At 44.8% G+C, this 12,875-nt stretch overlaps 1 protein-coding gene across 2 annotated transcripts in view; it reads right to left on the bottom strand.

The window, feature by feature from the left end:
- Nucleotides 1-12,636, bottom strand: part of Cradd (CARD and death domain containing adaptor protein) — a 135,290-nt gene extending 122,654 nt beyond the window's left edge. Inside the window, exons 1-2 of one of the 2 annotated variants that reach the window (XM_090328395.1) lie at nt 12,505-12,636; nt 10,482-10,784 (exon numbers count right to left, since the gene is read on the bottom strand). In XM_090328395.1, coding sequence (XP_090184521.1) covers nt 10,482-10,779 — 298 coding nt within the window. In that variant the 5' untranslated portion in view covers nt 10,780-10,784; nt 12,505-12,636. Of the gene's footprint in view, nt 1-10,481; nt 10,785-11,848; nt 11,930-12,504 lie in introns of those variants that run through there. The other variant, XM_090328396.1, reaches the window with a different exon arrangement.
- Between the last annotated feature and the right edge of the window lie 239 nt (nt 12,637-12,875).

The raw sequence follows: 12,875 nt of genomic DNA, 5'->3' as shown, positions 1-12,875 counted from the left end.
TGTTGAGTGCTAAGTGAGAGAAGGAAAGACTGAGCTTGTTTACTCCAATAGCCTCTGAGGCACTTAGGACAACTCCCAATGTTATTTTGATAACAGGGTTGCCTTTCTCTCAGCCCTGGTGCAGAGTGTAACTAGAACCTCATTTCCAGGAATTGTCAACTTGGCACTTAGTACAAGGAGTTACAGTTTCTTTCCTAACACTGTCAAAATAAAGCCTAAGACAAAAACCTGCCCCAAATTTCTAAGTTACATTTCCTTTTCAATTCAAATTTACTGTTTGGAAAAGCATGATTCAAAAAAAAAAAAAAAAAAAATCTAGGGTAAATGCCCTCCAAAGAGTCATGTACATCTCCACTCCTTACTGCCCAAACAGAGGAACAAGTATAAACACAGCTGCCTATTAAAATTAAGTAAAGCAAACATTCCTGCAGCTAGCTCCAACAGCTGCCTACAAGTTTGAACTATACCCAAATCAAGGGAACGCTCCCTTCACCAGCATTCGCTGAAACTCTGAACCGCACCACCAAAAAAGCTGGTTATTGATAGGCCGAAGTGTGGCTGATTCCAGTCCAGGTGGGGAGGAAGGAGACACAGATAGGGATGACATGGGATTAGCATACTGTCTCCATTCAGCCCCTTGCTCTCAAGGCAACATCTGGGTTGGAAGAAACTCAGACTCTGTTCCTTGACCCCATCTGTCCTCACATTAGTCTCTGACGCCATCTCCCATTAAGGAAAAAAAAAACAAGAAACTAAGAGGTGAGGGAGAGAGAGCAACAGGACTCACAGGCAGGCAGACAGACAAGGAAAAGAGAGGTGCAAAAGGCCCTTGGGCTGCATGCCTGGGTAAGACTCTGAAGCAGCCTGGATAATCAGACTTTGGGAAAAAAGAAAAGGAATTTTGAGATAGCAGTTTTTTGTTGTTAGTCTTAGCAATTCTGGGGTTTGAACTCAGGGTCTCATGTTTGCTAGCCAGGCGCACAAACCACACCCTCTGCTTTAACTATTTTTCTGATGGGCCTTGTGGTTTTTGTCCTGGGCCAGCCTTAGCCAAATAATCCTCCTGGTCTGTGCTTCCTGGGGGATTACAGGTGTTCAAAAGCAAGTGGTTTTCTATTCCCAGATATTGTGGATCACACCTCTAATCCCAGCCTCTCAAGAAGCAGACAAGAGGATCAAATCCTAAGACCATCCCAGGAAAAGTCCGGTATCATCTTCTTTTACAAAGTGCTTTTACAGAATATGAATTAATAAACAAGTCAGAGGCCTTGGAATCTTAATTCAGCTCTACTACAGACTATGACCTGGAGGAAGTTAGTTAATATCTCTATGCAGACATGGCTCGTCTGTGCAGTAAGGGGGATTATTCCACCTCTCTCATGATGTTTTTGTCGGGGCAATATGGATTAATAAATACAAAGGACTTAGAGCAATGACTGGCATACTTCCAATAAATATGGTTATTATTTTGCCAATGTTGTCTGAGATTCTTTGTGAGACACAGAAAAGACTGAAAGTCCTTTTCCATTTCAAACAAAACCATGTGCAGACAGACAGCCTATCTGATCACCCAACAGAAGGACAGACTCAGCCAGACCCTGGCTCCCCAGGGGCCATCCAAGCTTCTCTTCTCTTTTACCATCCAGCCACCTTCAGCCCACTATCTCCTCTCTGGCAGGCTCCATCCGCACTGGGACACAGCACTATGGTTGTAAGGTTCACCCAATGTGAGCAGGCAATGAACATTCAGTGTTCAAGACATCCACATAAAAACATCTACACACAAAGGTCTAATCTGCCTCTCCTCCACTTCTGTCACCTTTCACCACAATTCTTTGACCAAGCTCACAACCTTAGGAGGCCCATGCTCAGGAAGCAGAAAGGATTCTCATCCCTACAACCTCAAAATCACCAAGTAAGGCATCTGTGCCTGTGCCTGTGCCTGTGCTTGGTCCAGGTGCTGAGTCTTTAAAGGCATGGACCAGACAGACTCCCATTCCAGAGATTTTGTAACTGACTGCCCTAGTGTAGAACTCTGACCATCCATAATTCTCTTTTAAAGTTCACAGGGTAATTCCAAGGCACTTTGGCTAGGGCTGATAAATGCAAAGCTAAATCAACCGGTGGTCAGTAGGTGATGGATATAGCCAAATGGTCCATTCAGCCACAAACGGGAGACAGAAAGTCAGACTTCCTCAGCAAAAAGAACATTAAATCCATTCATTAAAGTGAAATGGAGGACTCCTGCTGGGGCAAGACCTGTCACATGATCTGCTATTCCTAGAAAGAGCCTCAATCAGCTGCCAGCACATGCATTAATTCACCAGTGCCATAAATACTCCATAAAAGTCTTCTGTCTGCTTTCCTTTATGTCAGCCAGGCAGAAACTGGGGGCAGGGGAAGAGGGATGGATATCTGATAAGATGCAGTATAGACTTATTATAATTTCTTTTTAAAGATTAAAACTGGCATTAGTAAAAATAAACTATTTCAGTAAAACTGCATCGTAATATACCACTAAAAGCCTTGGAAATGTTCATTCTTTGATGAAATTTTTTTATTATTACATTTTTTAAGTCTCTTCCAATGATTAACACTGCAGTACAATACAATTTCATTTCAAATGGAATGGGGAGCCAAGATAAGAAGCAGGAAAAGTCTTAAATCAAGAGTTGGGAGGCTGGGATTCCAATCTCAGCAACAAATTACATCAAGTAGCTGTGTGATCATGGGTGAGCTGACTTAATGTCCCTGGCCTCCGTTTTCTCAAAGAAAAATTAGATGACCATGAGTACATCCTGGCTCCTAAGACCTGTGATACCAAGAACTGGCTCCATCCTGCTAACTATTAGGGCAGCAGATAAGAGTGTTTAAACTTCAAAAAGCTTACAAATATAGTAACTGAACTAAGAAACTTAGCATGGCCCTGTCACTTCACCTGGCAAACACTGTGAAACCACAGCAAAGCACCCAGAGAAGCCACTGGAGATCAACAATGAACTTCTCATACAGTAAAGGCTCAGTTACATGGCATAATTAGAAGTCATAGGAGAATCACTAATCAAACCATGTCAGTGAGCCAGGTGCAGTGACTCATGACTGTAATCCTAGCTACTCAGCAGGCGATATCTGAGGATTGCAGTTCAAAGCCAGCCCGAGCACTAAAGTCCATGAGACTCTTACCTCCAATTAACCAGTAAAAAAACAGAATTGGCACTGTGGCTCAAGGGGTAGGGTGGCAGCCTTGAACTGAAGAGCTCAGGGACAGTGCCCAGGCCCAGAGTTCAAGCCCCACTATGAGGGAGGAAGGGAAAGGAGAAGGGAAGGAAGGAAAGGAGAAAGAATGTCAATGTCTACACTGGATAACAAAGCCACGCATACCCTGAAGGTAACCAGCCTGCCATCTGAGCTGGCCTTTGTTCCCTAGGCCCTCAGCAGCAGGGTGACACCTCCTGTGCATGCTCCCCCTGACTCTCCCCCTCTGCTAATGGCAAGACCCAAGCTAAGCACCTTCTCCCTCTCCACCATCTCCACAGACCCTTCTGTTCTTTTCTTGGGATTTGTCCTCAGGTTGACTCACTTCTATTCAAATAAAAATAATGGTTTTTGTTGTTGTTATTGTTGTTTTGCCAGGCCTGGGACCTGGGTACTGTCCTTGAACACTTCTTGCTCAAGACTAGTGCTCTGCCAAGGAACTGAACTAAGGGCTTCGTGCATGCTAAACAAACACTCTACCATTAGGCCAAACTCCTGGTCCTAAATAATGTGGTGGTTCTTTTCCAGTCCTGGCTTGAACTCAAGGCCTGAGCGTTGTCCTTGGGGTCTCACAAGGCTAGAGCTCTACCACTTGAGCAACACCACCACTTCCAGCTTTTTTCTATGTATGTGGTACCGAGGAATCGAACCTGGGTCTTCGTGCATGCTAGGCAAGCAAGCACTCTACCACTAGGCCAAACTCCTGGCCCTAAATAATGTTATTTTTAACAGGATCTTTCACTTGCCATTAGTGGAAAGAACCCACTAACACTAATAGAAAAACAAAGAAAAAATACAGCTAAGTTCTAGCTAAACCCTGTTGGCTTACAAAAAGTCTTAAGCATCCATTCTTCTCCATACTGCCACTGAGGTTAAAAGAAGGCATCTTCTCATTGTGCAAGTTAATATTATGTATTCCCTGTCCACAAACCATAGAAAGATCATCTTAAGACCTATGCAAGGTCAGGGGGGAATGCTGGGAAGATCAGCACATGGTGGAGGAGACTGAGCCTGTACTGATGTGGAACCTGACTCACCTCTGCAAGAAAGTGTCTCCTCTAACCATACCCTCGTGTCACCTGTGCTCCACTGGATTGCCTTTGTCCTTGCAGTCCTCCCAGCCATTCTGTTGGGACTGATCTGTAGCCAGCATTCCACATCAGTGAGGCTCACTGTGACTAATAAACACACACACACACACACACATATACACTCACGCACACATACACACATGCACGCACTGGTTTGGTTCATCTGAGAGGTTATTTATTCCCTGGCTTCTTATCTACTCCCCACTCAGACATCACCTATGAGAGGGGGCCCATGCCAGCAGGGACTTGGTTTTGCTTCTGTCCAAACTTCAACACCAAATGCCTGGCACATGATCAGTACTCAGTAAATATTTATTGAGTGAACAACTGAAGGTCCTCAACTGATCTGATTCATGGGAACCTGGTACCTGGCATCCAATAGGTCCTCAGGAAGAACATAATAATCAGGACGGAAAGCCAAAGACTACTCAGCCACACAGAAACACCTGGACACAGCAAAGATTGCATGATCTGAGATCAACCAGGTACTTATAACAATGTATTGTGGGAAGGATTGCAAATTCTCTCGAAAAACTTACAACATCATCTAATATACCAACTATTACAGCTTGCCAACTTCAGATGCAAGCAAGAAGGTGGCTGATACTCTACATGGTCAATCAAAGCCAGCTCCACAAGGGAGAGGCTACGAGAGGAAAAACAGACCAGCCACCCTAGTGAAGGCAGCCAGGGAGCTGGACATAAAGCTCATGGGGAAGACCTGTTGAAGATCAGACAAAGACAAAGCCAGTGACAACCTCAGAACAACCACTCCACTGGGGTCAGCAGCTGAGGCATCTGATGCTGAGGTGCTGAGGTCTGTGTCCCAGCAATCTGCCAGTGACTAAGAACACATAAGCAGGAATCTAGCCAAGGGAGGACGGAAAAACAAAATCCAGACTAAGAGAAGACAGGACATAAAGAAGTAGGGTTACCATGCAAGCTTTTAAGAGAATCACAGCACAACCCCAGCCCCATAGCCAACCAAGGTCAACATCATGAAGCAAGGAATACTGGGGTCCAGAGGCCACTCTGCCATGACTTAGGCTCAGTCAGGGAAGATGTGAGGACAGAACTGCAATAGCATTCCCTTCCACAACTGCCAGCTTAGCTCAGGCAGTGGAGTGAGCTGTCTGTGGGTACAAAAAAGACCCCTGCAGAGGGAGAAGCCAGGCAGGCAGCCACAGGATACCTTTACCCACATATGATGCTGTCCTCATGTCCTAAAATAAGCTGACAGAAGCCTACAGAGGATTTTCAGCTGATCTAATGTCTAGTGTGTGACCTTGGCAGAAAAGGACGCCCTGTGAAGTGTTCCTTCCATTCTGCCAAAGTGGATTAAGTCATTTTAGCATCAGAATTCCTCTTCTAAAAGGTAAGAGTACTTTTAGGGTGAGAAAAACACAAACCCATTATCCATCTGCATCTTAGATGTTTTGAAACAAACATCAAGACAGATAAGAGAATAAAAAAGATTTAGGATAGTTCATTTTCTGAAGAGGGGATTTATAAGACAAGAATAAGGTATAATTCAAATCCTCTCTAAAACATCACATGCAGCATAGAAATAAAAAGTAACTAGAATCACCCAAATAAAGCCTCTGAGGCAGCCCAAAATTGACAACTGAAATCTATAAACAGAGAAAACCAAGACCATTAACACACAAGAAAGAGCACCAATAAACCAAAATCCATTCACCCTTGAAACAACATCAATTTCCTGCAAGAGAAGGCTACTCCTTCCCATTTGTTCTTAAGGCCTCCCAAGAGAAAGCCACCAAATCCCTAAGATGAGTTGAAAACAGTAGTTGATAATTACAACCAAAGTGGGTAAAAGTGGTTTTTGTAATACATACAAGCAACTTCTCATACGTAGCATAAGCACCACCAACTTTCTACCCTCCAGTTCCTCCGAACTCCCAGATGTCTTTATAGAAATAGAAGTAGAGGGGCCAGGAGTTTGCTTAGTGATAGAGTGCTTAACTAGCATGCACAGAGACCCAGGTTCAATTCCTCAGTACCACATACATAGAAAAATCCAGAAGTGGTGCTAAGGCTCAAATGGTAGAGCTCTAGACTTGAGAAAGTCCAAGGACAGAGCTTAGGCCCTGAGTTCAAGCCCCAGGACTGGCAAAAAAATCAATAAACACAGGTAGACCACTGCAAAACTTTTCACAACAATGCTGAAGAACCACTGGGACCTTAAGTAACAGGCCTCTGGATTTGTTTGGTTTTTCTTAAGGACGTCAGAAGGTATTTCAATTGTGACACTTATCCAGTTTTAAAAATGAAGTTTCCAATTCATTAAATAGCTAATTGTAGAATTAAAATAATGCCATTAAGTTACCTAGGAATATTTAAAGGTCTACAAAAAGAAAAGACTATTACCTCCGTGTACAAACATACATACATATATGCATGTGTACATGTGTATACACGTATACTGTGGTAGATTCTCAATAATATATGTAGATTTCAAAGATGATTTTTATGACATGAAAAACTATATAGTGAAGAATGATCAACCCCAAATTCATGGGTTCAGTAAGTGAGGGTGAAAAACCAGGCTTGTGAGAAACATCAGGGATTATCAAAGACAACTGTAGTTCTTTTTGTTTTGTTTTGTTTTTTCATAAACAGAGTAATGAGGAGACAAATGTTTACTATATTACTAATCTTCATACCTTATTCATAGCTTTTAATATTATTTAAAAGTCACTATTAAGAAAAAATAGGGCTGGGAAGGTGGCTTTGTGGTAGAAAAGGCCAGAAGTGGCACTGCGGCTCAAGTGGTAGAGTGCTAAACCAGGCAAAAGAAGCTCAGGAACTGTGCCCTGAGTTCAATCCCTAGGACAGGAAGAAAGAAAGAAAGAAAGAAAGAAAGAAAGAAAGAAAGAAAGAAAGAAAGAAAGAAAGAAAGAAAGAAAGAAAGAAAGAAAGAAAGAAAGAAAGAAAGAGGGAGGGAGGGAGGGAGGGAAGGAAGGAAGGAAGGAAGGAAGGAAGGAAGGAAGGAAGGAAGGAAGGAAGGAAGGAAGGCAGGCAGGCAGGCAGGCAGGCAGGCAGGCAGGCAGGCAGGCAGGCGGGCAAGAAAGGAAGGAAGGAAGGAAGGAAGGAAGGAAGGAAGGAAGGAAGGAAGGAAGGAAGGAAGGAAGGAAGGAAGGAAAGAACGAAAAAAGAAAAGTCGATATTAATAAAAACAACTATTTAAAAATGAGTTTATGTGATTGTTACCATGGAAGTGTAGAGAAACACATGTAAATCAAACCTACACTTCATTTACTTGTTTAGAATAAAAAATAAAATAATTAAGATTACTCCATTTCAGAGCCCATCCTGGCTTTCCATTTGACGTTGTTGTTGTTATTGTTGTTGGCCATGGGGCTTGGACTCTGTGCCTGGGCACCATCCCTGAACTCTTTAGTTCAAAGCTACCACCCTACCCCTTGAGCCACAGTGCTACTTCCATTTTTCCAGTGGTTAATCAGAGACTGGAGTCTCACAGACTTTAATGCCCTGGATGGCTTTGAACTGCAATCCTCAGATCTCAGCCTCCTGAGTAGCAAGGATTACAGGTGTTAGCCACCTTGCCCAGCTTTCCATTTGACTTCTACAAAATTAATAAACCTTAAGGAAAACCTTATATGCTCAGGTTTTCCTACTATGCACTGGTTCATTTTATTTGCTAAAAAAGAAAAAGAGGGGCCGGGAGTTTGGCCTAGTGGTAGAGTGCTTGCCTAGCATGCATGAAGACCCGGGTTCAATTCCTTGGTACCACATACTTAGAAAAAGCTGGAAGTAGTGCTGAGGCTCAAGTGGTAGAGCACTAGCTTTGAGAAAAATCCAAGGACAGTGCTCGGGCCCTGAGCTTAAGCCCAAGGCTGGCAAAAAAAACAAAAACAAAAACAAAACAAATAAACATACAAGATTATTTTAAAAAAGAAAAAAAGAAAACTACTTCCTCCCCTACCCCCCCCCATTTTTCTGTAACTTTCATCACCTTAATGTTTTCTTGCTCTCTGAATGCAACTGAAGAAATGAAAATGGGGTTACAATCCTCTGACCGATGTGTGACACTATTCCATCAACCCAAATGGTCATGTAACTAAGCTGAGTGTTTTGATACAGAAAATTTTCTGTCTGGCAATTTTCTTGTTGCTAAGAGGAGCCTCTAGGTCAAACACAGAAAGACACCCAGAATTCTCTACCATCTCCCATATTCTGTGCTGTGTATTCTGCTTCATAAAGTGGTAGGAACATCATCTTCATTTAGGGGAAAAATAATGTTTTCCTTAAGGTTTATCAATTTTTGTAGAAGTCAAACCACCAGAAACCTAGTGCTGTGGCTCAAAGTGGTAAATAAGTTCAGGAACAGCTCAGGAACTCAGGACACAGGCCCTGAGTTTAAGCCACATGACTGAAGGAAAAAAACAACACCTAAACCATATATGTAAAATGGCCACTTCATAAAAATACTTGTTTTTCTCACATATATTCCATCAGATCTTGCTAAGGTTAGAACCATAATTGAGCAATCACTGAATACATGTGGTATGAAAATATGATATGTGGTAAAAATGTATATTCATGCTGAAAAAATAAATAGCAATGAGGGCTACAGAGCACTGGCTTAGAGTAGCTCTATCACTGAATCAGAAACCCCAGAGATTTCTAACTTCTTCATTCTGCTACAAAAATCTGACTCAACTTGAATTAATATTAAATTCTCCATGTCCAAACAAAGGCAAGCTGAACTATGTAAGATATTTCGAACATGTTAGTGAAAGCAGGATATGGAACACCAAAATTGGGGAGAGATCTTTAAAAATTCTTGGTGTTTTCCTGATATTTGACTTAGAGTTCCCCCCAACCTCCCCACCAGAAACACATAGCTAGAAACTGAAACCCTTTCAGAATCAACAGTTATATGATCATCTTGGGTGATATAAACAATACATCAGAATTATGTGATTCTTTTCATTCTTTTGGATTCATTTCTTAATTTCCTGTTAAAATTGTACAAGCCAGCTTTTAATTATCTTCTTTAAAAAAAAAAAAAAAAACTTATGTTCTTGCCAGCTTAGATCTCTGCTCCTTGATCTTTGTAAAAAGTAGAACTCAGGCCAGGAGTTTGGCCTAGTGGTAGAGTGCTTGCCTAGAATGCACAAAGACCTTGGTTCAATTCCTCAGTACCACATATATAGAAAAAAGCTGAGGCTCAACTGGTAGAGTGCTAGCCTCAAGGAAAGCCCAAGGACAGTGCACAGGCCCTGAGTTCAAGGCCCAGGACTGGGGGAAAAAAAAAAGAAAAGAAAGTAGAAGTCATGGAAGGTGTTAAGAGGAAACAAGTGTTTCATACCGTAGCTTCCTGCAACAGCCCAGGCAAACAGCACCATAACTCTCCACATCTTCTAGTTCTCCTCAAAATTACAATGAGACCCTCTCCAAACTACTGCTGTGACAATACTCCAGGTGTCTGAACAAAGCCAAGTTACAATGGGGCACTCTATTAAACAAATACCCTCAAATAACAAACCTGTCAGTCTTCGTGGCCCAGTGACAGGTGCAGGACATGCCTTCCTAGAGACTGGTCCTCCTCCACAAATCTGACCTTTTACAGCTGGCAGCCCTGGCAGCCCACAGATCAGTTATCAATAGGCCAAAGCCTGCTTTCCCCTGTGAACTTTCCAAATGGTTCCTGTGCCAACAGCTGAGATATGACCCGGCTCTCTGATGAGAACATGCCTCCTAAAGTGACTTGCCAAGTTTCTCTGCAAGCATTTCTAAACATTCTCAGAGCTCCCTCTTCAACCTCTCACTCCCCTGGCTCATTCTTCCTTCCTTCTTTACATTTCCTTTTCTATTTTTTTTAAGTATTTTTGAGGTACTGGGATTTGAACTCAGGTCCCTACATTGACTGGGTAAGAGTTCTATATCTGAGCCCACACTTCCAGCCCTCAGATATTTCCTAATGCCACCTCATATCATCTCTCCAGTGTTATATCCCTTCAGTCCAGACTCTTTATCCATGCTCATGAGCTGCTGACCCCTGTTCAGCTAAAATTCCAACTTCCAGTAACCCAAAAGGCCTAGTTCCAAGTTTCCGAGCTTATTTGACAGGATCTTTTTGGAACCTACCTGCAGGCAGCTCAGTTCTGGCTTCATCCCTTGCCTTCTCCAGCTTCTCCCTTACCCAGGGAAATTCCTGAAGGGAATCCAGGAAGGTATCAAATGCCTTAGGACCCCTGGAGGGCAGGATATCCAATAGTAGCATTGTTTTCCTGAGGCCTGTGGTTTGAGATTTGATTTCTTGAACGTGATTTTCTGTCAAGATTCCTTCCTGGTAGAGATACTGAAGAACCAGTCCCTCCACCAATACCTCTGCACCCAGCTCCAGGCGAAGTGAGCGGAGGACTTGTTTGTCTCTGGCCTCCATTTCCCCTGGAAAGAGACACAACCACAACTCAGATGACAAGAATGTAGATGGGACCCTAAAGATAGCATGGCCACCCTCTAAGCACCTCAAAGTCACACAGATCTTTGAACCTTAGTAAGTGCCAGCCCTGAAGTTTAATACATGATTGTGAAGGCCAAGCCAATTTCAAAGGCTTCTGAACATCATCTTTTGTTTTTTGCTTTTCACACCGTGGAGGTCCTACTTCAAATCCTTGTTCCATAAAGACATTGGACCGCAATGTGGGTCACAGACCTTCTTTTAAAAGCAATTGGGGGGGGAAATCTTCTAAGGACTACAGAGTATCATCTAATTTAACATGCTGGGATTTTCTTCGAATGTGGCTTGATTTTTAAATTGTCTTTCTCCATGCCAGGCACCAGTGGCTCACACTTGTCAACCTAGCAAACTCTGGAGGCTGAGATCTGAGGACAGTAGTTCAAAACCAAGCCAGAAAAGAAAAGCCAGTGAGACTTCCAATTAACCAGCAAAAAGCAAGAAGTATGGCTGAAGTGGTTGGGTGCCAGCGTTGAGTAGGAAAAAAAAACAAAACCAAAAACAGTATGAGACCCCTGGCTCAGTCATCAATCCAGCGCGCACACACACGCACGCACGCACGCACGCACACACGCACACACACACACACACACGTCTTCATCCTCAATAGCCCATCACTCATCCTGAAACAAGTGCACCTGTAGTGCCTGACCAACAATAGGAGTGGAGGGCAGAAACCAGAGATAATGAGTTTAAGGACTTTTTAAAGTTTTTTTAGTTAACAGAAATAGCCTCTACATTGCCCTCAAGAACAGATGTGTGTGTCCTGTCCTGTCTACCATGGTCAGGGGCCACCATGCCTCTTTGAGAAGTCAGCCTCTGCAGCACAACACTGCCTGCACACACACACACACACACACACACACACACACACACACACACACACACACACGGGCCATTTCATGTGCGTTCGTTTTGTCAGTCTTGGGGCTTGAACTTCCAACCAGGGCATGTCCCTGAGATCCCCCCCGCCCCCCAAAGTCTAGTGCTCTACCATTTGAGCCAGGGCGTGCTCCACTTGTGGCTAAGGGGAGAGAACGTCAGATCGCAGCCTCCAGAGGGGCTAGGATGCCCGGCTTTTTGTTTGTGTGTCAGTTCCCTGCCCACAGCGGAGCCGCAGCACAGCCCCAGCACAGCCCCAGCACAGCCCCAGCACAGCCCCAGCACAGCCCCAGCACAGCCCCAGCACAGCCCCAGCACAGCCCCAGCGGGCGGGCGGGCGGCAGCTGCGCGGTGACTGCCCGGGGCGGTGGGGCGGGACGCGGGGGTGTCAGCTGAGGCCACACCCCCGGCCGCGGGGAGGAGGGGGCGGAGGGGGGGTGGAGGGGGGGGGCGGAGGGCAGTGTCCATATTTGGGCACGAGCACCCATTTGGAACTGGGTTTTTTTTTCAACTCCCGGCTTGGGCAGCTGAGAGCTGGGTGTGACCAGCAGGGAGAATCGCGGGAGACTTCTCAGCACGACTGAAGCAATCCTAGCGGATCAGAGCGAGAACAGGTTTCCTCCCCCACACACGCCCACCCCCGACTTCCCACCCCAATCCTGGCGAGCGTGGGGGAGGGGAGGCCACCCGAGACGCAGGCCCGGGCCGGGGCCGCGGCGCCACGGCGCGCGCGGGGCTTCCCAGAAAAGATGGAGTCCGGATACTTACGTCCGCAACCACGTAGCTTTAGAGGGTAGGAAAAAAAAAAGCCGGAATCCAGTGTTAGGAAACCTGTACCATAAGCACCATCTTTGTTGAAGGCAAGAGCCCGCCACAGGAAGTGCCGTCGCCATCTTTAGTGAGGGCAAGCCCAGGAAGTGCTGTCCCCATCTCTACGGAGGGTCGCAGGACGGCTGGCTGAAGCTCTCCCCGCCATGCTTACTGAGGGCACACAAAACAACCACCTGGAGATAGTGGGGAAAAATAGTAAGTCAAGGGAGCCCGGGACCAGGTGTGCCCGGAATCCTAGGTGCGAGAGGAAGGCTGAGAGCTGAGGAGCTGTGGGTCCACGGCAGCCTGGGCACCAAAGTCCCTGAGAC

This window comes from Megascapheus bottae, chromosome 2 (genome assembly GCF_031878675.1).
Source record: "Megascapheus bottae isolate mThoBot1 chromosome 2, mThoBot2.hap1, whole genome shotgun sequence".
NCBI classification, from domain to species: domain Eukaryota; kingdom Metazoa; phylum Chordata; class Mammalia; order Rodentia; family Geomyidae; genus Megascapheus; species Megascapheus bottae.
This window is presented reverse-complemented; position numbering and strand designations above follow the sequence as displayed.